At 35.0% G+C, this 26,948-nt stretch overlaps 1 protein-coding gene across 5 annotated transcripts in view; it reads left to right on the forward strand.

Annotated features, from left to right (window-relative positions):
• The window catches only part of UBR1 (ubiquitin protein ligase E3 component n-recognin 1), a 63,719-nt gene that overhangs the window by 27,318 nt on the left and 9,453 nt on the right, over window positions 1-26,948 (forward strand). For 3 of the 5 annotated variants that reach the window (XM_039705391.1, XM_039705387.1, XM_039705388.1), the window contains exons 16-39: window positions 442-503; window positions 718-828; window positions 1,924-1,989; window positions 2,099-2,200; window positions 2,820-2,883; window positions 3,287-3,411; window positions 4,351-4,403; window positions 5,365-5,467; window positions 5,991-6,039; window positions 7,630-7,784; window positions 8,676-8,775; window positions 10,714-10,823; window positions 11,614-11,703; window positions 13,261-13,448; window positions 13,565-13,770; window positions 16,036-16,129; window positions 18,436-18,588; window positions 18,949-19,046; window positions 19,623-19,716; window positions 21,111-21,259; window positions 23,788-23,843; window positions 24,154-24,250; window positions 25,461-25,528; window positions 26,376-26,526. In XM_039705391.1, the coding sequence (XP_039561325.1) occupies window positions 442-503; window positions 718-828; window positions 1,924-1,989; window positions 2,099-2,200; window positions 2,820-2,883; window positions 3,287-3,411; window positions 4,351-4,403; window positions 5,365-5,467; window positions 5,991-6,039; window positions 7,630-7,784; window positions 8,676-8,775; window positions 10,714-10,823; window positions 11,614-11,703; window positions 13,261-13,448; window positions 13,565-13,770; window positions 16,036-16,129; window positions 18,436-18,588; window positions 18,949-19,046; window positions 19,623-19,716; window positions 21,111-21,259; window positions 23,788-23,843; window positions 24,154-24,250; window positions 25,461-25,528; window positions 26,376-26,526 (2,544 nt within the window). The remainder of the gene's footprint in view (window positions 1-441; window positions 504-717; window positions 829-1,923; window positions 1,990-2,098; window positions 2,201-2,819; window positions 2,884-3,286; window positions 3,412-4,350; window positions 4,404-5,364; window positions 5,468-5,990; window positions 6,040-7,629; window positions 7,785-8,675; window positions 8,776-10,713; window positions 10,824-11,613; window positions 11,704-13,260; window positions 13,449-13,564; window positions 13,771-16,035; window positions 16,130-18,435; window positions 18,589-18,948; window positions 19,047-19,622; window positions 19,717-21,110; window positions 21,260-23,787; window positions 23,844-24,153; window positions 24,251-25,460; window positions 25,529-26,375; window positions 26,527-26,948) is intronic. The other 2 variants (XM_039705389.1, XM_039705390.1) reach the window with 1 other exon arrangement.

Here is a 26,948-nt window from a genome sequence, read left to right on the forward strand (position 1 = left end):
TCAGAATATAATCACTGCTTTCTGTAGAGCACAAATGAAATCTTATGCTATTATTAAGCTGTAGATTCTTTATCACATCATTTGATACCAAGATACCACCTGTTAAACCTTGTAGTCTTGAAATTCATTTACTACTGATGTATGATTTAAATGTGAAATTAAAAATTTGTTTATTATATATTGCATCTCAGTTTGGATGGGGTTGATTCATTTAATGTAAATTTATTCATAAAATAATGGATTCTAAGGCTAGTAAGAACTGTTGTGATAATGTAATAGATCTTCTTTTAAAGAAAGGAAAGTATGAAGTCTTTCCTCGAAACTTGGACTTTTTTTCTGTAATTCTCTGAATTGTAGATTATTTAGTTAACATTTAGAAGAAGTTGGAGAACCTTCACTGATTTTGATTTATTTTCTGGTTTTTCTTCCTTGGTTTTGTAGGTCTTCATGTACGATTAAGCAAGACTGGAGCCATCTCAAGACTGCATGAGTTTGTTTCTCCTGTAAGATACTTTCTTTTTTCCCCCCAAGTGCTTTTGTGATTTATACTCTGGAAAGAAAAGTCTCAAGCTATATCCTCTAACCTTCATGGCACACATACAAGTTATTTTTCAGCTGTTAATATGTCTCTGTTCATTAGGACTTACACTTTTAAAACCACTGGTAGATTTGTTCTGAGGTGTTTTGTTTATTTGTTTTTACTTTCTTAAATTCTAGGAAGAATTTCAAGTGGAGCTGCTAGTAGAATATCCTTTGCGGTGTCTTGTCCTGGTTGCACAGGTTGCTGCAGAGATGTGGAGAAGGAATGGGCTCTCGCTGATAAGCCAGGTACTCCCTGCAGTGTTCAGTGCTGATCCTATTAGTGTTTGCAAAGGTTGCTCAGCAATGCTGCCAGTGCAGAGAGAGCTCATGGGGTCACTCCTACAGTAAATAGAAAGTTTCTAGGTGGAAACTTAGGTGACATGGTTTTATTTCTGTCTTCAGCAATGGCTTACCTCCTTGTCTTAGATGACTATTTTCATCTCTGTTATGACTCTTTTCTACTGTGTGAAATAGCATAATGTTGCTGATGTCTACTTGTAAGCTACTTTCAGATCCCATAATGACTGCAAAAGTACTTGTTAGTACTCTTGCTTATAACATAAAAGGTTAGAAGTTCCTCATGGTGTATGGGGACATTATTATATACAGAAGTGAAATTGTTTTAGGCTCACACTAAACTTTTGAGAACCCTATAGCTAGACATACAAACGTTTTCTAATGCTTCTGACTTCTGTTGCAAGAGTAAAGGTAAAGGGAAGAGTCTACCCTGCATTTGTCTCATTTGGCTTCACTTTGGGGTGGTTTTGGTTTTGTAGCTTGTTTTTTTTTGTTGTTTTGAGTGGGGGTTTTTTTTGTTTGTTTGTTTTGGGGCTTTTTGTGTTTTTTTTTTGTTTTTTTTGTTGTTTTGAGTGGGTTTTTTTTTTTGTTTGTTTTGTTTGTTTTGGGGCTTTTTGTGGGTTTTTTTTGTTTGGTTTGGTGGGTTTTTAACCTGTTTTCTCTCATTTGTTTTCCTTTGATGGCAGAAATTCTCTGCAAACCTTGCACAGGACCCTTTGATGAAATTGAAGTAAATCTTGGTCAACCCCTGCAGAACTGTCTGAGAACGGGGTTAGGAGAAGGAGGATGTTTTGACTTAATTCAGTAGCAACCATTGGAGTTATGTCCTCTTGGAAAGGAGTGTGAAGTATGGCATAGATTTTTTTCTGGATAGGTGAAAAAACATTTTTCACTTCCACTAAAGTACATATTTATTGTGAAAGAAATGTGGACTTTCCTTTACTCAATAAAGATGTGGTACAGTTTGAAAAGCCTCAGGGATTAACTGATGCACATTTGGTGGTACATTACTTTATATATCTATTTTGTTTTCCTGTTTCTTAGGTATTCTATTATCAAGATGTTAAATGCAGAGAAGAGATGTATGATAAAGATATCATCATGCTCCAGGTACAATGTTCTGAATCACTGTGTAGTTGTCATTTTTTAAAAGTTCAGTTTAATTTGCATGATTTTGAAATAGCAAGTGAGGTTCATATTAATTTAGATTTTTTGATAGATAGGTGCATCTCTTATGGATCCAAACCAGTTTCTCCTGCTGATACTGCAGAGATATGAGCTTGCTGATGCTTTCAAAAAAATTAAACCCACCAAAGATCAGGTAAGTAGCAAATTTTTGTGGTGTTTAATTTGTCAGCTCAGAGTGTGTGAAACATCAATAAGAAAAACTAGCTACTGTTGATACCTGCATTTTTAAGGCCACACTAGAAGTCAAGTAAACACAGGAGCTTATGGTTAGGTAAATATTTTGTATTTGGAATTTGTAGAGGCTTCTTCAAAATTAGCAAGCAAGTTTTGCCCCTTTTGGACCTGTGGAGACTTGTCTGTCTCCACAGGGCATCTACCAAAATCCATGTAAATGACTTTACTATAGCATTTCTATGTCTCTTATGCCACGGTACATGCTTTTATTTTGGTTGGAAGTTTCTTGGGTTTTTATGCTACTTCTTGTGGCTTGAACTTTGACATAACCCTTCATTTGGGATACTTCTTTAGCAGTTTCTTTTCTTGCACATGAATCTTGCACTTCAGTTGCTGTATACTATCTCCTCTACCAGAGCAGGCGCTTTTCCCAGCTTGTTAAAGTGGAAATTTCTTCCTAGAGTACAATGTTACAGCAGTGTAGTAGATAGAAGGTTGAGCTCAGTGTCATTTGGTGGATGGATTTTTCTGCACTTTTGTTTTTGTTTTTTTTAACCTGTTTTCTCTCATTCTTGCAGGATTTGATTAAGCAATATAATGTTTTAATAGAAGAAATGCTACAGATTCTTATCTATGTTGTGGGTAAGTTTCATTTCTCTCTGTTGTTGTCGTAATGGATTATTAGTTTGTCAGAGCAGGCTTGATGACATAATAGTATAGAGAGGATACTGAAGAGTGCCTCTTCTAAATAGATGATTCAGTAACAAGTATTTGTGAGCTGGAAACAATAGGAGTTGGACAGTGTAAAAAGCTGTTAGATAATATTCTACTTTAATGTCAGTTATGAAGTTAAGAGAGTCCATCTCGACCCATTTTGTTGGGAAGCTAGGCTAAGAATGTTTACTCAGAGTCTTGGGAAAGGCTTCTGGCAAATGCAAGCTTATACAATGAAACATCCCAGCAATACCATTATCATGGTGCAGAATTCAAATTTGCTTTATACCGGTCATCTCTGCCATTCTTCTCCTTTTGGTTCATTTGACAGGGGAAAGATATGTGCCAGGAATCAGTAATGTGACAAAAGAAGATGTAATAATGAGAGAAATCATCCATCTGTTGTGTATTGAACCAATGGCTCACAGTGCAATTACCAAGTCCTTGCCTGAAAATGTGAGTCCTGATTTATTTACTTTTTTCTTTATTTATTATTTCTTGTTTTATGTCTTTCTTCTTTATCTTTTATGTCTTTATATGGAAGCATTTCTAATATAAAGCTTAAATGTTGGTTTGAGAGTTACAAAATGGCATGACGAAGGGGCTTACACACCTTACTGATGTAAAGGTCAGTGTCATAGATTCAAGTATTGGCTGATCTGAAAAAAAGTTTTATGGGAATTATGCTTTTTGATTAAGAGGTGAATTTTTTTAGAATTTTCAGCTGTAGTTCTCCAAGGTTCAAAAAGAAAAGTTGTGAAATTTTCTGGTTTAGCCCTATAGAATGTAGGTTTGACTCTGGATGGAGCTCTATTCCATTCTGGCCTGTGTACCACTGATAAATTTAAGCCTGTAATTTTGATGACTTAAACCAGTGCAGGTCCATTTGAAGTCAAGTGTTGTTCATGTCTATTTGAAAACAAAGCTTTCCTTGCCATTCCATTACAGTTGTTGAAGATAGAGGCAAAGGATGTGGATTAGATTTTATAGTCTGTGGAAGTGTTCAGGGCCAGCAATCAATGCAAAAATACCTAAATTTTTGTTGTAAATGAAATAGTCTTAAATATTATCATAGTAGCCACATTCACTGTTTAAAATATTGAAATCTCCTTTTTCCCCCCTTTGTTAAAGTTGGGTAAGCATTGACCTGTTTCTAGAGGTCAGCTCCGTTATTAATGAAGTTCTACCTTAGTAAGTGAAAGTATTGTGTATCTTTGATACTTCCTTGGAATTTGCCCAGTATGAATATCTGCTTTCTGATTAACAGCAGGCAAAAGATAATAGTTAATGAATTAGGGAATTGTCTGAATTTTTGTGTATTTTTGTTACACATAATGTAATACTGAAGATATTTGAATCATTACATGCTTCTCCCAAACTAAATTTTTTTACCAGGAGAACAATGAAACTGGCTTGGAGAATGTAATTGATAAAGTGGCTACATTCAAGTAAGTTCTTAATGTTGTTTTATAAATAGCTTAAATGTGAAATAATATTTCTTAGATATATTTGGGTTAAACAATATGGGACAGTCTCTGTTCAGCTAATATTTTACTATCTTGAAATAAATATGTTTGCAAATATGCTTAGGAAAGAGCAGTGTGTGGAATATCCTACACTGCTGCTATTTCTTTCCCTTTGCCACCCTCTTTCCTCAAATTCAGTTTAAGGAGTCTTGGGAGTTCAGTGATCTCAAGTCCTAGTGGCAGAATCTTCAAAAGTTCTTTTTTTTCCTAAGATGGTCAGGAAAGTTAAGAATTCACCGTACCTTTGACAATCACTATCTAGTAACTGTTGTGAGTGGTACTTTGTTGCTAATTTTCTGGAACTTTTCATTTTTTTCTGGGAATTAATTATATATAAAAATATAATGTGTGTATGCAAATATAGAACAATAGATTGTAGTTGAAAACAAGTGAGAAAAATGTCTTATTTTAGTATACCTTATTTTAAATTTCATGTGGCTTGCTTGTTCATGTTTAATTAAGAGCAACTGTAGGTGTACCTTGGAATCTTACTTAGGAACTACATGAAAAGTTCAAAAAATCTCACTGGCTGGAAAGCAGCCAGTATTACTTGTTTTATACTTTGGTTAAAGAAGGGATTTAATTTTATGCGGTAACATCCAATGTCTGAAATTCTAAGACATACAGTTAAAAGGAATTTTCAGAGGCTATATGGTATGCTTTAGATGGTATAGACTAGAAATATTTTGCTGCTGAATTGTTTCTTCCTGTAGATCCTGTATTGAAAATTTAAGAGTCATAACTGTGCTCACTCTCTGCTTTTAATAAGTTAGTGAGTAGCCATTACAATTCCTACTTCTTTAGAAAACAAATTGTGTTTGCATTCAAAGATGTGCTGAATATACATTATTAATCTGTATATTGTGAAATATTTCTCTGTAAGGAAACCGGGTGTCTCTGGTCACGGAGTTTATGAGCTGAAAGATGAATGTTTGAAGGAATTCAATATGTTCTTTTATCACTACACTAAGACCCAGCACAGCAAGGTAAGCAAGTGTGAGATTCGCTCTCAAAGGTTAAAAAAATAGTACATACTTACCAATGTTTAAAGAATTTTGCTGAATTAATACAGTGTAAAGAAACTGGTTCATTAAAGAGTATCTGCAGCTCCCTTCAAAATGAAACATTCCATGAAGTTAAAATTTTCAATACAAATTTACATGGTATGGCTTGCCTTCGTGTTTCCTTTATGGCAGCTTGTGTATTTACTCTGTTATCTCTTTATGACAAAACCAAAATGGGATAAGAATTATCTTTGCACTGAGATACCCCAAACTTTGCTTTTGTAACTCTTACGGAGGAAGCAAATATGTCCATTTATCTTCATTACAAATTTAAATCCAAAATGTAATGTTGTTAAACGTGTTTCAGACGAAATTCTTGTTTGCAACCAGACATTTACTATGTATCTCACCATATTTATAGCATAGGATTTCTCATAATTTCATTAATCTCATTATTGTGTACTTCTGTAGAGGTGCTGATACAACAACACTCCTTTTTCTGTAGGCTGAACATACACAAAAGAAGAGAAGAAAACAAGAAAACAGGGATGAAGGTAAAATTCTAAAATTGATGGCTCAACAAATGTGCTAATTTGGTAGTATATGTAGTTTATATATAGTGAGCTTTAAGTTGTCTTATGACTTCGTAGTGGATAGGTGAGTTCATATTAAATTTGTTGTGATTTGTAGTAGTTGTCATTAATTAGTACCTGCCATATTTTTGTCTTTTTTCTTTATCATGGACAGGAATTCTGGAATTTTTAGTTTAATTTACATTTAGGGAAACAAACAGGGCACAGTAGTTTTTGACAAAACCATGAACTCAGATTTTATGGTGGAGTAACTAAGAGGCAAAAGTTGTAGTGGTCTTTGTGGGCAGTTTTTTTAGCAAAATATTGACACATAATAGTGGCATGTAGAGAAGATTGCCACAGGAACTTATGCTCATATCCATTCTGTAATAAGCGAATGAGAGTTAAGTTTTAGAAAGAATTTTTTATTAGCTATGAACACATAAAACAATGAACCCCCGTGTTTCTATTGTAACACAAATGTTATTTCCCTTTTGAGTTTACTTTTACCCGTTCAAGTCACAAGCATTTAATTTAGTGGATTTGAGGAAAACTGAACAAATAAGTACAATGAACAACTTAATAAACTCAACTTTGCCCCTTCGCCTTTCACTCTGACAGCTTAAAATGTTATCAGAGGAATTATTTTGTGGAAATTTAAAAAAATGTGATTATTTAGATGTAATTGTCAGAGATTTATGTAATTGGACAGTATGGTTCCAAAATACCAAGATATGTTGGCACTGATTTGTGTTCCCCTGAGGCTGCATTTATTGTTGCATGTGCTTCCTGCATATTCTTTTATGTGGCTGCACTGTCTGTGTTGGCACTGATTTGTGCCAACAGTTCCCCTGAGGCTGCATTTATTGTTGCATGTGCTTCTTGCATATTCTTTTATGTGGCTGCACTGTCTTTGTCAGTAACTTCATTCAGACTAAATTGTCTAAAGAATGATGGTTTCAGAAACACTGCATTCACAGAGGTCCTCTGAAAAGAGGCACTCTCAGAATAGGCATCCAGGTACCTAAAGAAGACTGGAGTCTGTGGTTCCTGGTAGGAAAAGGCTGTGGTGTTAAATGAGGTACTGTTAGTAGATGCCAAGATTCCACATCGCAGTTCCAGTGTTAACTCAAAGGTACATAGCCAGAAATGACTGGAAAGCCAGTAGTAGAAAAAATTTAGAGCTCCAGACATGTGACACTGTAGTGTGGGACACTACAGTCTGGAAGCTCCACTCCTCAGTTCTGTTTAACTACTTGAAAACCTTTTATCTGATGCAAAGCACAAATGATATGTTTAATAGTGAGACATAAATAAGGCAGTTCAGAGTGTTAAAAATTTGCATTTATAGATGTAACTAATACTTGTGATTGATTAACTTAGCTTGCATGTCTTTTATATAAGAACTCACTAAAAGTACTTAGCTTTGCCGAAGATGAAAGTTGACTTAGGCACACAATTGTGTTTGAGCATGTTTTTGCTCATTTAAAGGTCCAGTTTTTCTTTCACGGAAATAATTAAGTTCTGGGTGGGATGTCAGTTCATTGATGTGTTTGCACATCTGTTTCCTAGCATTGCCACCACCTCCTCCTCCAGACTTCAGTCCTGCATTCAGCAACGTGGTGAGGATTCTGAACTGCGACGTTATGATGCACATCCTGCGCACCCTTCTGCAGAGGGCAGTGGAACTGGAAACCCACTTGTGGACTGAGGCAATGATCCAAATGGTATGGTTAGCCTTGGTCATCTTCTGATGGTCCTTCCTGTGCTGACTGCTTATGAGAAGAGCAAAATATGTAAAGATTAACTTGTTAATTCTGTCCGCAAACCTGTTTTTATAAATCTTACTGGGAAAGAAAATAATTATCTATCTCTGCTGTAAAATAGAAACATGATACATAATAGTATTAAAGTTTTCTATTTTACTTTCCTCCTTGTGTTGCCTCATTACTGAAGCTGTTTCAATATGTAATTCTCCCTGCCTCATATTTTTCTTGAAACTTCACAATTAAGTAACTGTTTGATAATTGGAATTCCTTCATTTTTTGAGCTGCAGAGTCTCCAAATACATAAATGTCTTTGGGGCCTCAGTCATGAAATAATAGAATTTTTGTAAGTATTTAAACGTTTAATTTTACTGCAGTGGCTTGAGTCTTTTAAAACATTGTTGAAATGTTCTTTGGAGGCGTTTTTTTTGTTTGTTTGTTTTAGCGGGGTTGTGTTTTTAATATTTATAGAATTAGGACTTGAAATTATAGACAGTCTGAATTAATCAGTTTTGTTAGAGTGTATAGATTGTTTAATTGCCTTGCCAAGCCTTCTAATCTTTGGATTATGGAATTAGCCAAGTACAGATTTTGTATCAGCAGAAGGACAAGATTTCACCTATTACTAATATAAAAGCACGTGCAAGCTGATGAATTTTAGTGCAACTAATATGCAGTAAATTTACACTGTGCTTTTTTTATTTCACCTTTCATGTATGATCTCTGTATTTTCATGTGTTTTGTCATTATATGATCAATATATAATACAGAACTGTATAAAACATCCTAATTTTATGTGCCAGTTTTCCATATCTTAAACATTGAATGAGACTAACTATTCTGTTTTTTCAGGTGCTTCATCTCCTTTCTTTAGGGTTACTAGAAGAGAAGCAGCAGTTACAGAAGTCTCCTGAAGAAGAAGTAACCTTTGATTTTTATCACAAAGCAACACGTATGTTTCATTTTCTTGAAAACACAGACTAAACAAGACTAACTTGATTTTGTAAGGACTCAAACTAGAAGAAATTATTCAGTGATTTAGTCAAAAAGGTTTTATTTTATGCTATATAATTAAAACCTGGTAATTTAACTTTTTTTTTTAATAATTAAGAAACCCGGTTTGGACTAGCTTCCTCTGTTCCCAGTTGTCATGTGGGTTGAAGAGGATATGTGCTTCTCTTCCTGGGGAAGAAATGAAAAGTAGTTGTAGTGTTACATAACTGAAAATGGTTTTTCCTTCACAAGAACGCATTGAAATGGAAACGAAGAACTCTTTGAAAAATGGCAGTGGATTTAAGTGAACTATGTCCATCTTTGGTTCTCTTGAGCTGTACAATTACTGATGTACCTGCAAGTTTATCTTTTATTATGGTAATGAAAATAGAAACAGAACTTAGTGGCTGTGGAATGTACCTTTTCTGTTTCGAATCTCTATTGAGCATTTCTTAATATTACATTTGGGACTACTCTGGGGGAGTTGGAATCTGCCTTTTCTAAATAATCTTCCATCTGTTTAGAGTTTCTGCTTCACTGTGTAAAAATAAATTTTAAAAATCCATTTTTAAACTAAACATAACTGTCATTTGTAAGATGCAACAGAGATAAGAACTGTGAAATCTTTGGGACTACTCTGTGGGAGTTGGAATCTGCATTTTCTAAATAATCTTCCATCTATTGTAGAGTTTCTGCTTCACTGTGTAAAAATAAATTTTAAAAATCCATTTTTAAACTAAACATAACTGTCATTTGTAAGATGCAACAGAGATAACAATTGTGAAATAAAATCATAGAATTGTTCATATTGGAAAATATCTCTCAGATCATTGAGTCCAAATGTTAAGTCAGCACTGCCAGTTGCACCACTAAACTATATTCCTAAACATCATATTTATGTATCTTTCAAATACCTTCTACAAGAATAAATACATAAAACTACTGGAGTCCCTTTATTTAGTTTTTGAAAAATGTGTTTGAAAAGCGCTCCAAATGCACTTTATTTTTTAATTTTTTGTTATTGTTGAGAAAGAAGTATCATCATATCCCTTTATTTAGTTTTTGAAAAACGTTGTGTTTGAAAAGCGCTTCAAATGCACTTTATTTTTTAATTTTTTGTTATTGTTGAGAAAGAAGTATCATCATACTGAAAGTGTTTCCATTTAAGAAGATTCATGTCATCTACAGGAATACAATAGAAGTAATAATTATAACTGAGATGCTAGAGAATGCTTTGCTAGCTTTAGTTTTGCATGAACAGAAAAACCAAAGCCCCATTTACATGAAAGGGATGCAAAAATAATCAGTATTTTTGTAACAAAGCTCTTAGGGAGACACAATTCATTTAAAGACAGTTTCTTTAGCAATTTATTTGTCTCCCTACTAAAAATGTAAAATTAATTTTGTATGGTAAGTGCTGCAAAAGAAATATCATTGAAGAGAATGGTCTCCATTTTAAAACATACCTGTGTTAGAGAAGAGCCTAGAATACTATGGACTCTCACAAAGTTATGAGAAAGGAAATAATTACTCTAATTACAATAGCTTTTGTGATTAGAAGTAAACACGTACACACTAAGCTGTTAGCAAATGTAGGTAAGCTCTGAAGAGCTTTACTGCTTCTCCCTGAAGTGAAAGTTGATTCTTTTTTCAGCAGACATTAAGCAAAGATTTTCTAAAGCAGAAATAATTGATCTACAAGGGAGGAAAAAATATATTATATATATAACTGTAAGTGTTCAAGAATATACCAGAAATGTAATGACACAGTTTGTGTTCATGTATGTGTATTATATAATTAGCAGTATTTTAAGGCATGTCCATGGTTGTAAGAACATTAAAATGTTAGGTGTTTATTTTCCCCTGAAGGCCTTTTTCTGTTTTTCACTTTGTAAAGGAATGGGAAGCTCAGCCCTGAATGCTGTGAATGTGCTAATGCTTCTGGAGAAATTGAAGAGAGTTCCCCAGTTAGAGGCACAGAAGGACACAGTCAATTGGATACTGCAGGTACACAAAGGAGAGATAAGAACAATCTGATTTCAGTAGTCTAGAAAGCTAATATGAAAGATGTTATGATTCCTACATATAATCCATTGCTGCAGTGATTTCTTAATACTTCGTAGTACAAGTATTTGCTACTTGTACTACGAAGTATTGGATCAGTTATTGCTTGGGTAACTCTATGAAAGATGTTATGATTCTTACATATAATGCATTGCTGCAATGATTTCTTGAGAAGTTGAATCTGTTGCACCATTGTATTTGCTACTTGTACTACGAAGTATTGGATCAGTTATTGCTTGGGTAACTCATTCCAGTAATGACATTTTTACACATCTTCCTCATATATCTGTTGCAAAATAACAGTAAATAATAAGTAAGGCAGTGTTCTGGGAGTGCACATAGTCTTGGTGTTTCTGTTATTTAGGAGTTTTGAGTGGTTTAATCCATTTGAAAATCTGAAAATAATGTGAAATAAAATACCAAGAGTTTTAATCCTATCTATCATAGAATGGATTGAGTTGGAAGGGACCTTAAAAATGTTGTGGCTCAAAGCCCCTGCCATGGGTAGGGACACCTTCCAATAGACCAGATTGCCTACAGCCTCATCCAACCTGGACTTGAACATTTTCAGCATCCACAAATTCGCTGGGCAGCCTGTTGCAGTGCTAACATTGGAAATGTATTAATGGCCTGTTGCAGTGCCAATATATCATAACATTGGAAATGTATTAATCTATATCATTATAAAAGACAAGTTGTGTTTTATGTTTAACATCTAAGTCTCTGTTTTTAGATGTTTGACATGGTGAAGAGATTGAGAGAAAAGTCTAGTTTGGCAACAGTAGGAACTACATCAGGCTCAGAAGCTACAAAAGGTGATGAGGTAATGATAAAAATAAAGCTTCAGTACAAGCCTCGTATGTAATGTTTTGAATAGCTATTTTCAGTAATGTATCTAAATTTAGCATTGCCTAAAATGATGATTTTTCAAAACTGATTTCTGGTATGTTGTCTACGGCTAGGATTTAGTTTCCAATAATAATATTTTTAGTAAGTGAAATTTGTGCTTAACCTGTTTCATGGAATTATTAGCAGCTGTTGTGAGTTTTGGCTGTAGTTCTGAGTTAAGTGAAGCAATTGAGGGGGCTGAAGGAAGTAATTTGTGCTCATCTTTCCATTTCTTGTATTTGTGAATTGACTACCTTTTCTTTATATTGTCACTGCACAATAATTAGAAATACAAATCCACTTTAGATGATGTCTTGTAATTTATGTTATCTATCAAGAGGTTAATGTCCTTTGCCCTGATTCTATAAAGGCATGAGCCTTAAGTAATTATTCTGGCTATCAGTCTGTTTGCCTTTCCTTCAAAATAACTTCTGAATCTAATGGTCAAATGACACAATGAAATGGAGATTTCAAAGATGACTTCAGTCCTAAGGAGTGATTGTGTTTTCAAATGGCATTTGAACAGAAAAGAAGAATCTAGTTACCCTTAGGCAGTAGGTGAAGACAGACCAGTTTGCTCTTAGACATTTTGTTTGGCCTCAGCTTGCTGCCAAGCAATCTCCTGGCTGGCTATTGCATGCCTAGTTCTAAACTTACCACACAGCATATGACGTGTTTCTTTTTTGAGGCAGGTGTCATATGAGATTTGGTAAGGTATCAAACAAAATACAGAAGTCCATAAGAAATTAATCTTACAGTTCTACTTGTGTAGCAAGTTGTTTGATTTTCCTGGAAAAGTGATGGTACTGTGAATGGAAACCTTGTGTATAATGTTGTATTTGTCCCTTAAGTAATTGGACGGGAAGAGTTAGGTTCTGTATGTTTTAATAAAGTCTACCTGTGTTTTTTGAATTCTGCATTTCTAAAGCATAGCAATGTTTTGTTTATGGTTTTTGAAAATATGATATAAGAGTAAATGTTGGATAGAACAATAGTTTTCCAGTATACCATAAAGAATAATGAAAATACAATACACAGATGTATAAAATGCTGACACATTTGTTTTGTCATGGATAGGCAGTTCAAGATAAAATTTTCTTCAATTTCTGTAAGGGAGATACTGAATACTCAGGGTTTCACTTATGGCGAGAATAACAGAACTGTGGGGAAAACTTTCATGTACACCTCAGTAAAATTTCTTAAGAACAGACATATCTAATTGAAATTACTCAGGGATTATTGATCCTAACTTTGGGCTGGGGATTGTAGTAGTGACCTTTTGTAGACCAAATCCAGTCTTAGTTAATGAACCGTCAACATGTAAAGATTTGAGCTCTTCTTATTTCTATTTCAGATAGCAGTTAACTTTTTTCCCTCATTAAAATGTCAGCTAAGGAATTTGTTGTCAGTGGTTAGAATGCCTATAATGGGGAGTCCTCTCGTTTTCTGATGTTCTTAGTTGCCTGTGATTTCTTTATTCTCTTACTGCAAGACACAGAGCACTCAGGATAAAGAGAAAGCTGAGCGGAAGAGAAAGGCGGAAGCAGCGAGGCTGCACCGTCAGAAGATAATGGCCCAGATGTCTGCCTTGCAGAGGAATTTCATTGAAACCCACAAGCTCCTGTATGAAAACACACTGGAGGCCCAGGGGAAAGATGATGCTACTATGGAAGAAGAAAGGTAAGAGAAAACAGACATACTTGTAGTCTGTGACCTTGTTAGATGTCAGGAAGAACTCAGTTCATTTAGAAAATCCAGCTGGTTATTTTATATCTGTGTCATTTCTGGTCTTACAGCACCTCTTCAGCAATTGATTCCTCCAGAATTGCTTTGGGTCCCAAACGAGGTCCATCTGTTGCTGAGAAGGAAGTTTTGACCTGTATTCTTTGTCAGGAGGAGCAGGAAGTAAAGTTGGAAAGTGCTGCCATGGTATTATCTGCCTGCGTGCAGAAGTCAACTGCCTTAACTCAGAATAGGAGCAGAATTCTTGAACTCTCAGGAGGTATGTGATTTTTCTTCTCTTAGACTACAAGCAGTTCTGTACCTGGAGCTTAAACTCTTTCAGCCATCTAAACTCTTGTGTTTGATCAGGTTGCTAAATGGCTTACTGTACTTAGAGAAAAATGTGTGCCAACTTTTCAATTGCTTTAAAATCCATTTATAACTTAAATAAGAAGTACATGAAAAATTAGATTTGTTGTGGAGGGAAATCAGAAAATGCTTTGCTCTCACAAGACTTAATAAAGGATGTTGATTTAGTGGGAGTAGTTAGTTTGAAGAAAAGCTAAGACTGTTCACAGTTCTCTTTATTCAAGTACAGGTGCAAATTTTCCTAATATGGAGGAAATAAATGAACGTTATCAGAGGCCATTGTGCCAGTCTAAAAAGGGCTAGGGTGTTTGTTTAGGTTTGGGTATTTTTTCCCTTTTTGTCCAGGAAATAATAAAAACAACAACATAAAGAATGATAAAAATCTAAACAAGGATCATATGATATCATCTGATGAGTGAACAAAAAATTGAATACAAGAAAGTTACACAGTCACAAGAGTTATATTTGTGTAATAGCATATTGGTAGCTGGGAACACAAGCCCAGCAGAATTTCTTTTGTAAGTAGCAGCTGACTAAACATGATGGAAATTTTTGTCTGTTACTTAAGGGAAAGAAGAAAATAAATACAAGGGTATGGGGGAGCCTAAGTATTCGCTGACATTTTTGTTCTGTTTTTGAAAAAGGAAGTTAGTAATATTTCAAAAAAGATGCTGTCACAACTTGTAGTTTAAATTCCTTCTTATTTTCAGATGTGAGGGTGGTTTTTTGTGGTTTGTGGTCAGCTACAGAGCAAAATGGATGCCATGTCCTATTTTTTAATTGACACTAGCAAATAGCTTTAAATTATGTTTGTGCAGTTCATTATTCCTACTTTAGTTTAGAAGTAAACTCTTTATTGTTACCAGAGGAAAGAGCATAATTTTTTCATATTTTTCCATGTTATTACCCTATTTTTTATCATGCTTAAAAACCTTTTCCAGGTTGTTCCACTAATAAGATATTTTGTGTTTTCTCCTCTGGATCATTAACAAGTACTGAATTGTCCTAGGCCTAGGACAAACTCCTACAGAATCCTGCTTGGTCCAATTTTCTTTATCAGCAAACTACTGATAATGGCATTTTTGAGCCAGTCATCTAGAATTTTTGTCTGGGTCATATACTAATTACATTTCTTTTTTCTGTGGTACAGATTAAGTCCTATGCTCTTGTAGTCAGATACACTTGTAAATTTTCTGTAGTGACATGTTGGCCTATTGAAATAATTGAAAAAAGAAGGGAATGGAGTTCCTTTTTCTGAAGCTGTTTTGGACATTGTTTATAGTACTTATACCCTACTGCATGGTCCTCTGCTGCTCATCAGTTACAAGGAGTCCTGTAAGAACTTTTTTCTTTCAAGATCTAAATAAATGTAAAAATGCTTGTTCCCCCAGCAGAAGTGCAGGTAGTGGCAATTCAGTGTTATGCCATGGTTTACTTTCTTATTTCAGTCTCCATTTAAGTTTGGGCTGCTTTAGCTGCTCTCAAATAGAACTATTTTCAGTACAATTTAGGTTCTTTTTTTTCTTTCATTTTGTTAGATTCAAGTGTGTTTGTTCAAAATCATGAACAGTCCCCCAGATGGGCATGGGGGACTGCTGTTGTTCAATATGAGTTAGATGTCTTCAAAGTGAAAGTGGGATCCCATTTTGGGTGCACATACAACACAAAGATATCAGTGTATTCTCATAACGTTTCTATTGTTTAGAATTGTGTAAGATTACTAAAAGACAGACTTGATTTTTGTTATTCAGCAGTGCTTTTTGTGTCAGTGTTTTGAAAATATATGGGATTAGTTGGAGGGATTATTCATCCTACTTGTCCTTAGTAGTTTCATTTAAAAATAAAGTAAGACATTGAAAACTTCATTGACCGTGAATCCAACCACAGATCTGTTCCAGTACAGAAGTACCCTTTTTTCTTTCTAACCCATTTGAATTTTTGCATCTTTTTCTTTATATGGAGAACCTCCAGTAGTTTAAATGGGTACTTCTTGTCATTGCTCTGCTGCATGATTGGTCTGGAAAAGTTAGCCAAGTGGAGCTTTAATGTGACTGTGCAAACTGTAGGAAAATAAGATCTGAAGATTCGTGTTCTGTGCATATTGTTGTTCATTTCTGCTCATACTGACAGGAAGTTACGTTACTGTTCATTCCCTCATTTTTCTGTCTGTTTCTAGATACGCTAGATCCTCTCTTCATGCACCCTGATTTACCTTGTGGGACCCACACAGGGAGCTGTGGTCATGTAATGCATGCAGCCTGCTGGCAGAAGTAAGGATGTGTCTTTGCTGCCTTTTAATGGTTTTTAATTAATCTCTTTTCCAAATCACCTTAAGAGTACACTGAAAACAAGGTACAGTAAGTGGATATTTAATTAAGGGATCAAAATTATTTGTACTCATCTAAAAATGAATTATGGAACAAGAGATGTTTTGACTTGATGAAGATAATCATCAGCAAAAGTTTTAGGGCCTTCTATGACCCAGAGAAGAATTTCTAAGGACTTGATTTATGCAAATATAAGCAATGGAATAAAATTTATCAAGAATAAGAAACTGTATGGAGTAGGTTTACTTTTAGCAACAATACTCTGAAAGTCTGTCTCCAGGTCAATCCTTAAAGGGTGAAACTGATCTGTTCCAGTGTGTTTAGAAGAGATTCTGGCATCTAGAATAGAATATGAGGAATATGAGTGGTTAAATCTTCTGACTCCTCCCATGTCAGGGAAGAAACTCTTAATGAAAAGTAAGGGTGAAGAATTAATGCAATTGCTGTAGACTTTATTGGGTTTCTGTTGTTCAGGGGACCCACCATTCAGACCAAGTGTTTGGGATTTCAATGCAACTTAGTAAAAGACCAGGATTCCTGGCTTGTGGGATACAGTCATCCTACATTTCACTCCACACAGGTGTAGCAAGTCTATATAAGCAGTGTGAGATAATAATAGAAATAATCCCACTGAGGTCTTATCAACAGCTAAGAGGCGGGTCATGCAATCACAAGCTAATCTTGTAATTGTCTCTTTCTACATGTGGCATAACGTTATAAACAATCTCTTGAGGTTTGTTGTTTGTACTTACGCCATTTTACTTTAAAAAATCTTTGAACTGAATTTCTAGTGTTCACCATTCACTGGTAAACGTCCAGTGTTTAGAATTTTTACATTCTATATGTGTGTATAATGCTGTTTTTTAGAATAAAACATCAGTCTAGTATAAATAGGTGCACACACTTAAAATGAAACCCAAATATGCTCCTTAAGTATAATTCATCTGCTCTTGGCAGATCCATCTACATCTGCATAGATCTAAGTAGTGCAACATTGGAGCTCAGTTCCTTTGCTCTTCTTTAAGAAAAGATTACTTGCTGTATGGGTTAGTGGGATTAAAATGAACACCAGGTTCTTCACATATGGTATGGCACAGAAGGTTTCAGTATAGTCATTTATTTATTACATAACATTCTAACTTAGTAATATTCTTCCAAACTATGCCTGCCATACCTTTCTGTGTGCAGCCTACAAGTGCTGGAAATACCTTAAAACAGATTAAGTTGAAAATGAGTGGAATATCCTTGTAGTATATGTACATGTATGAGGAAGAGGATGTATGAGGAAGAGGAGTTGCTTGCAAAAACATAGTTGTGTGATTGTGGGGAAAATCAATGTATGGGTTTTCGTTTATAAGAAAATACTTCCCTAAGTATTCTTAGAACTTCTGCAGATGCCCCTGCACATACACTTTCTCTTCTCACATAAATGGAATTTTATTTTATTTAAGATATATGGTTTAAAGCAAAAACAAAAAAATCTAGTTATTACCTTGGTGTGGAAGTTAGATAATTCTGAACATTAGGACTGAATTGTTATCCAGAGAAGATTTAAATGTTTGATCTTTTTGTTCCCATAAATACCAATGAGACAGTAATGACATTTGAAGGTTTACTTGCATCCACTGATGGGACAAAAATTATAATGAAACCTGTAAAAAGATCATAGTTGTTTCTTATTTCCTTTTCTTTTTAAAATAGTTGAAATGTGATATTCTGATAGATATTATTCTCTCTTCCTGTTAAAAGGCTACAGTTGCACTGTCTAGTCATGATACTCAGTAATTGCAATGAATAGCTGATTAATAATTTGTGAAATGTTACCAGTAGTGTTTCCTAAAATTAAATAACCATATGTTCAATACCTGTTTCAAATTTACTATAGTGAGTTGCATATGAGAGTTATTAGATACAGTGTTTCATTATGTTGAAGATAAGAGGGAAGATTAGAAAAAAGTAAGGACTGCTTGTCTGCAAAATCTTAATGAAATTTATAAGGATAATATAAGTGAGGGAAATTTGCCATCATTTTCCCATTAGTGCTAAGCCATGCATTTTTGCCTGAATTCATCTGTGTACTCGAAGGTTTTATTATTTTCCTATCCAAGTGTGTAGAAGAGTTACAAATCAAAGGAAAAGACTCCTTTGTTGGCTTGGATAAGTGTTTGCTGTGTAATTATGCTTTGAACGTTTGTGTTCATGTTGCATTTGAGCCATTCCACTTTCTCATTTCCTTTTTAATGTTGTAGGTACTTTGAAGCAATGCAGCTGAACTTCCGACAGCGTCTGCATGTTGAACAGATATTTGACTTGGAGAATGGAGAATATCTTTGTCCCCTTTGCAAATCTCTGTGCAATACTGTGATTCCTATCGTTCCATTGCAGGCTCAGAAAATAAACAGGTGAAATACCAGATTGGTTTTGGTTAACCTCTAATTAAAAATTAAAAAAAAAAAGAGATATTACGCTGGGGCTGGTCAGCTTTTCAGATTTTTGGAAGGAAAACTTAAAAAAAACCCTCATCTGTATAAAATACTGCATATCTCCTTATTGATTGTTTAGCCAAATATACCTCTTTTGGCAGTAAATATTTTATTTTTTACAAAACATTTTTAGGTTACGCATTTTTTGGAGCTGAAATCAAATGAGAAAGTACCCAGACATGAGTTAATGTGTTTGGATCTAATTGTGTCCTCTGCTTTTTCAGTTAAGGTGGTTCTTTGAGTGTTAAAGTAAAACCTGCTTTCTATTTTTCTTTCCAGTGAGGATGCAGAGGCAGTAGCTCAAATCCTGTCCCTAGCTAGGTGGCTGGAGATTGTCACAGCCAGGATATCAGGCTACAGTGTGAAGAATGCTAAAGGTTTGTTATCTTAATTTTTAAGCTATTTTGTGGGATAGATGTCAGTGCATGTTTTAACCAGTACCAGCAGAAAACTTCAAATAAAGAATATGTTTTGCTCTCAATCAAGACAGTATCAAATAAAGCTGGGGATAAAACTTACTGCCTTTTCTGAGTTGATATCTTGATTTCAGTGCCCTCACCAATTTTCTGGCTTCTGTTAAATTGTTTCCATCTTCCCTGTAGAAAAAAAAATAGGTGCACTTGGAGAGGATGCCAACAGACTAATACTCATGGTTAATAATCTTTTGTATGGACTGTGAGGTAATAAAAAAGAGAACAAAATTGTAAAGGACAAAATGAAAGTAGGTATGAGTATTTAGAAAATAGGAGGTACAGAGAGTCTACTGTTTTGGGGAATAGAGGCAAATGTTACTTAAAAGAGGAATCATGGAATATAGTCTGGCTGGTGAGGTGTGTTTGCTATTATTTTCAAATCAGTTTCAAATAAAAAGACTACTGCCTTTTTTTCAACTGCTTTAAAAACCTTAACAGCTTCTTTGCTTTTTAACGCGGATGTATTTTTTTTCCTGTTAGGAGAGAAACAAAGTCTTCCACCTTTCACCAACAAGGGAACGGGGAATTCAGCTTTGGAATTTCATTCCATCCTTAGTTTTGGAGTTCAGTCCTCGTAAGTGTTGCTAGCAGTATTCTCTGTGCTATATTAAATTTCCCTTCAATATCCCAGGTATACTTCAGAATGTGTATTGAAGGAAAGACATGATTTGTTTGGTCTGACTAGGGGCTTACTTATTCTTTTCCATAAGCATTGACTGAAATTGAATCTGTGAGGAGCTAGGTGGAACTTTTGGTCAAATCCAGTCTGGTACTTCTTATGTTCTTGGTACAAAGCTAGAAGCCTGGAATCTTCTAATCTACAATTCCAAGTATTTGGGTTACTTGCTGTGCCTCTAGGCATGTTATTTATCATTTGTCTGTCTTAATTTTTTGCTATGCTTCTGTTTTGGGCATAGATTTCAGGTGGCTTTGGACATAATAATGGAATGTGGATCACTTTGAGGAATAGGGCTCTTGTCTGTTTCTATTCTGTTCTAAATTAAACTCAATGCCAGCATTTAGTTTGAGACAGCAATTGGTGATCATGTTCCACATTACTAATTGTAACACTAAGCATGTTCAATTCCAGTGGGCAAAAGCGTTTGCCCACTAAAACAGAATAAACGGGTAGATGCTTTTCAAGTGAGCTCAGCTGTCCCTTATCTCTTTTTAAACCATGCTGTAAGTACTCTGCTACTTCAGACTGATATCAAAGTTATGCAGAATACCCGTGTGTATCTTTTATTTGTAGGAAAATAAAAAAATGTTCTGTTGTCAGAAAGTTGAATCAAATTTTTTCTTGATAACTGATGTTCGTGGGAAAGATTCTATGGTTTAAATAGTGTTGTTTAAGTATGAACCTGGCTAAACCCCACATTTTGTGATACAATTGTTTTGTCCATAAAGATACAGAGGATTAATATGAATGTCATATATTTCTGTTAGAAAGTCCTATGTATGACCTGGGAAAAACCCCACAAGCCATTAAAACTGCTAAACACTTGTTTACATAAAACTACATTTACATAACCTAACCTGATGTAATTTGAGAAGAGCTTAAGTGCTAAAAAATGTTTAAAAACACACTTGAAATGTCTTCCATTTTTAGCACCTAGTTATTTTCACTTCAGTAATTAAAACTACCGTTTCTTACAATATTTATTTTCATTGTATTTTACTTTAAAATGTTTGCACTTTTCTAATGTGAATTACAATGTAACACAGAGAAATAATAGCTTCCAGCCTGGCAGCTCTTAATCTCTCCATTTGTAAAGCTGTTTTTGTCAAGATACTTGTTTACTACTGAAAGCTAGGGATTTTTTTCATCTCTGTCCAGACAAAGGGTCTTTGTTCTTTCATAAATAACTGCCCTGGTTTGGGCTTAGGCTTTGATAGTGATTGATTAACTGGTAAGTAATTAACACTATTAATGATTGAGACTGAAATTTTCTCATCTTGCTTTTGCAGAGCCAAGTACTCAAGCAGTATCAAGGAGATGCTTGTTCTCTTTGCCACCACCATTTACAGAGTTGGGCTCAAAGTTGCTCCGAATGAAGCTGATTCCCGGATTCCTATGATGACCTGGAGCACTTGTGCTTTTACCATCCAGTGTATAGGTAAAGCATGATTTCAGTTTACTCCTTCTCATTAATTGAAAATGTTACAGTTGCTTGATTGTTTAATTTTATACAATGCGGTTGTACAAATAATAGTTCTGCATAAATACAAGCCGTATATAATGGTATAGCAAATTAAGTTATATACAATTGCATATATAATAACAGAATTATTACCTATAAACTAATATAAATAATAGGATGCTTTTCTTAGATAGTAGCTCATGAAGTATGATATGGAATGCCAACACTGGGTTTCATTTGAAACAGCAGTTAGTGATCATGTTCCACACTACTAATTGTAACATAAAGCATGTTCAATTAATATTTTCAGGTTGCCAAAGATCATTGACCTGCAGTCATTTTCTACACTAAATACCTAATAGCTGTGAAATAGTACTCCCTGTCTCATTATTTGTTTTTGTCTCTATTCTGAAAGAATTTTCATGGGATTTGTAGAAGATAGTCTCTTGTATTCTGAAACTGCTAAGTAGGTACCTGGTAGAAAAAGAAACAAAAAAACCCACCAAAAAAAAAAGAAGAAAAAAACCCCCACAAAAACAACAACAAAACCCCCCCCAGACAAACAAAAAAAAAACCCCACAAACAGAAATAAACCTCACAAATAAACCCAAAACAAAACAAAAAATCAAAACCAACAACAACAAAACCACACCAAAAAAAACAAAAGAAAACCCCAAAAACCAAAACAACAAACACCAAAAAACCAAAAAAACCCCAAAACAACCAAACATTCTCTGCCATGAATCTCTGAAGTCAAAAAAATGACCAGAAAAATTATTTCATTGTTTGGGATAATGTATCTATCTATTTAATTTCATTTCTGTATTACATACACAATTAAGTTTGTGTAATGACCACGAAGCTGTGGATAAATCCTGTAGATGCTTCCAGGCAGGGAAAAAGGCAAGATCTAGGTCTAAAATGCATGATGAAGGGCTTGAGAGCATAATTGTACGTGTCCATACACGTGATTTGAACACTATACCAAGTATTTCTTGATGAAGATGTTGAAGTACAAGTTTAGTCTACCTTTAATCTCTAGTAGAGTATCAGGAGTTCAAGAGGTTTTTAGGTGGATTAGGAATATTCTGATATGGCAGAAATAGTCACAGAACTGATTGCATCTTTGGTGATGGATTCTATATTTTCAAATAGATTGAGAAAATACTGGAAGCCACCCACTTTATTATTGTTACTGTACTTAATGCTGTGCAGGTTGGTTTTGATATATGAAAAAATATATTGGTGGCTGTCAAGGAGGAGTTAGCCAGCAAGTGCGTAAATGCAGTAACTGTTATCACAGCTCTGATTTTGAAGGCCTGTGTTAGAAGAAAATTCAGGTACTCCTGAGGAGAAGAGTATAAAGCTAGAGGGACCACTGTGACAGTTTGACTTGGCTACACACTTCCTTGGAATCAGTTTTGTTTGCAAATAGAGCAGACTTCTGTGAAATTGTAAAGAAAAACTGCCTGTATAGCTTCAGTGTACTGGTCTGGAGTCTAGTTATAGTGCGTTATTGAAACCATTTAATGGGCATATAGCCAAGGTGCCTAGACAAGGAACTTTAGAGGAACCTCTAGAGAAGGTTCAAAGCTTCATTGACCCAAGGGCTATGAACTGGTATCATTGCCAAAAGCCAGATTCCTGAAAAAAGAAACAGACTCAAAACCTGCCAAAAACAAAACCCCAAAACAAAAAACTTCCAAACCAAAATCTCCCAATTAAATAAAATTTTAAAAATTCCAGGTGTACTGTTTTATCTCTGGAAAGTGACTAAAATACACAAACATTTGAACTGGTACCTGTTTACTCAGTTGAGTTAATCTGATTTTTTATTTTTATCAGCTTATTTTTTCCTGATTATTCCTTCAGAACGAAAGCACTCAGGGAGGAAAGATGAGCTGTATTCCATCTTGGGAGTTTTGTTTTCAAAGTATGTCTATTAAACTGTGGTCAAATGCAGTAGTGCAAATGTTTTGCCAGGTTGCCAAGGCAAGTTGTGGCTGCTCCAACCTTGGCAGTGTTCAAGGTTGGATGAGGCCTTAAGCAATGTGGTCTAGTGAGGGTGTCAGTGCCCCTGGCAGGGGTGTGGCAATGAGATGATCTTTAGGATCCATTTCAGCCCCTTAACATTCTGTGATAAATATGAGGGTGAGATGGCTGCATAGCATCTCTGTAAATGTAACTTGATGGTTTTGAGCATTGCATAAGGGTAACTGAAAATTAATCTGAATCCGTTGGATGAATGTTTTATCATTCATGTGAAGCAACATTCCTTTAAATTCTTAGTTTGCAAAGTCTGAAAACTGAAAATTTTAAAATAGCTTATTGCAATAATTTATCTTGGAAATCATCAGTGCCATTTAAGACAGATTTTTTTTTTAAGAGAATTCTGTAATAACAATGAGATTGAGCTTTAAAAAGTAGTGTATATAGTAAGAATAAATTAATACTAGGTTGTGTAGAAAAAAATGGCTTAATTTTTTTCTGTGTTTAATTTTAAGAAAACCTCTTGGAAACAGAGGGCAAGCCTTTATTTGGATCCCTACAAAATAGACAGGTATGGATGAGTAAGATATGCAATATATTTTAAATAAAAAAAGTTTATTTATAATATAGATGCATCTATAAACCTGTCAAAACTGTTAACATCAAGATCATTCTCTGTTGAGGGGTATCTCTCAATGTTTGGATTCATAGCATAAAGAGCACTTTGAAAGAATAATATGTCTGCTTATATATGGATGTTCATAATAAATTAATTTATAAATGTCTTTTATGTTTATGTAGAAGTAGATATGCTTTTACAGTTCTCTATCACTATTATATTTAGCCTTTTTCCCATTCAACCCTTTTCTCTTGTGCTCTAGCACAGTGGCCTTAAAGCATTAGTGCAGTTTGCAGCTGCTCAGAGAACGACATCTCCACAGCCCCTGATTCAAAAACACCTGATTCATCTTCTAGGAGGTACTGTATTCCTTTTATTTACTGCCTTCTGTGTCGTGGAAGTTTCTGTTCCAAAGTGACACGCAGGTTAGCACAGCATAGAAGCAAGGGTTGGAGTACTTGACAGCAGTGCTCACTTCAGTTGCCTGAAGTTATAGAGCGTAGATTGAACTCACCCCAGATTACCCAGACCTACACATGCTCAAGTCTGGAAGAGATGGATAACAACTGTTTCTGGCAACGTACAGAATTACTCAAATTCTCTTCTAAACAGGTGAATAAAGCCACAAAATAGGTATTTCTTAATTGCTGAGACCTCATCATCTCAGCATGGAGAAGAGAAGGTTCTGGGGAGGTTTCATTGCAGCCTTCAGTATCTTATGAGGGCTTATAAAAAGGAGGGAAAGGGTCTTTTTAGAGAAATAGATAGGGGCAGGACATAAGTGGGATGGTTTTAAACTGAAAAACTAGGTTTAGATTACCTATTAGACAGAAATTCTGTACAGGGGTGTGGTGAGGCACTGAAACAGGCTGCTCAAAGAAGTGGTTGCCCCATCCCTGGAAGTGTTAAGGATCAGATTGGCGGGAGCTCTGAGCAACCTGATGTAGTGAGTCACATTCCTGCCTTTGGCAGGGGAGATGGAACTGGATGGTCTTTAAGCTCCCTTTCAATGCAAACCATTCTATAATTCTGTGACTTTCAGCACTTTCAAAAGGCTGCTTGAAGCCTAGCTTAATGTATTTCAGTCCCAGGGAAAGCTAGTTTGAGTCATATAGCTTCCCCTATGTTTCTTATTGATTGGGTTAGTATGGTGACCTTTGTGAATCCCACTCTCGGATTTGCTTTCTATTATATAAGACTCTTAGGTGTGTTTCTTAGGCTTTTGTATTGGGCAAGGTTGTTAGGCATCTGGTGTTGAGGTGCCTGAGGACCTTCACCCTTAACACTGTGTGATTTATTAGAGCTGGAGAAATAAGGATTTATGTCTCAGAATTTTGAAGATATATTAATTAAAATTGTTAACTGTTCATGCATCTGGAAATAGCTAAACATGCACAATCAAATCAGTGGTAAACATTTAATTAAATAGTTCCTTACTTAAGGATCTGAACCTTTGTTTGGTGAAAACACAGAAATGATTGAGGCTCTAAAATCAGATTCTGATACTACAATTCAATCCAAAAGAAGAAAATACATGCTAAATGTATAACTGATACCTTTATTTTGTAGTTCTCCTACCAAACTTTAAAGGGGAGGACACTCCATCACTCTTAGAAGTAGATATGTTCCACATTTTGGTAAGCAGGTTCATTTTATTATTCATGTTAATACTTTCTTTTGAGGACAAATTTTTGTGTACTGTACTCTATAAATAGTATGTGTTCACTTGTGTGAGTCAAATAGTTATAAATGAGCAACAATCAAATGATTGCATATGACTGCTGTGTTTACTTCTAGTTCTGCTAACTTTCAAACGTTTGCTGTCTTGTTCTTATTAAATTTCCTTCTTGCAATCTCAGTCTTCTTTTTACCACTTCCATTGTTATTAGACATAAAAAAATAAACTTAAAAATGCACTCAGTTTTTCTCTCACTTTCCCTTCGTCTCAATCAGTGTCTCAATCAGTATGTCATACTCTGATTCCTTCACACTGACTCTCATTACCTTCTATAGTTTTCTTAGACCCTCCTTTCTGTTCTTAATGTGAATCTGTATTATAGATTTTTCTACCATTTAAAAAAATCCAAAGCAAGCAGAAAACAACAGCAAAAACAAACTCAGGAAATAAAATCTGTCTTGCCCTGGCTGCCCTTCTATCTAATGCTTGGTCTCACTTCCCACTTTTTTCAGCATGCTTTATCTCGTGTCAAAGAACAGAAGATTAAGCTTTTTAGGAACTGGACATGGTATATCTCTAAACTGACAATTACCATTCAGCTCTGAGTTTCCTATGTGCCCTAATGCTCAAATAGTTAATAATTTCCAGTGAGTTTTTTCTACAGTTTGAATTAAAACCAACAAGATAGATTAATATACTCAGACTACAGAAATAAAATACAAATGTATAGTGAGAATAATTGCTACCCTTGTATCCATTACCAAATTTTTGGCACTTTAATATTTGCCTATTCCTTTTCACTGTAGGTGGGAGCTGTGTTATCCTTTCCATCTTTATACTGGGAAGATGCTGTAGATTTGCAACCTTCATCAATTAGTTCAGCCTATAACCATCTCTACCTCTTCCATCTGACAACACTGGCACACATAATGCAAATCGTCATCTCTTCAGCAACAGGTAGTTGTGTATTTGTGTTGCATTTTCCTGACATTTTTGCACAGTTTCTTAAAAATAATGGATTTATGCCATTGTGTCTTCCAGGTAGAAATGTTTTCATAAGACACTTAGGCCTAGGTAGTAATAACTGTTTTCTGGTAAAAATTAAATAGCGCTACATCAAGTTCAGAGCATTCTATTATATCACTTCTGTGTGCTTAGGCTAGGAAAATAAAATAGTTATTGATATACCAGTACTTGATTCAGACAATTTCATTTCAGAGGGGTAGCTTCCCCTTCTTCACTCCTTGTAAGAGAATGAAAGTTCTGCCAGCATCACTGAGCTGCAGAGTGATAATCCATATGGATTTGGGAAATAACATTTTCTTTGCCCTTCAACTCAGTAATACCCAGATCTGAAATACAGAATCCTGTAAACCGAT

The sequence above is a fragment of the Passer montanus genome, unplaced genomic scaffold (assembly GCF_014805655.1).
Source record: "Passer montanus isolate IOZ18808 unplaced genomic scaffold, ASM1480565v1 scaffold18, whole genome shotgun sequence".
In the NCBI taxonomy this organism is placed as follows: domain Eukaryota; kingdom Metazoa; phylum Chordata; class Aves; order Passeriformes; family Passeridae; genus Passer; species Passer montanus.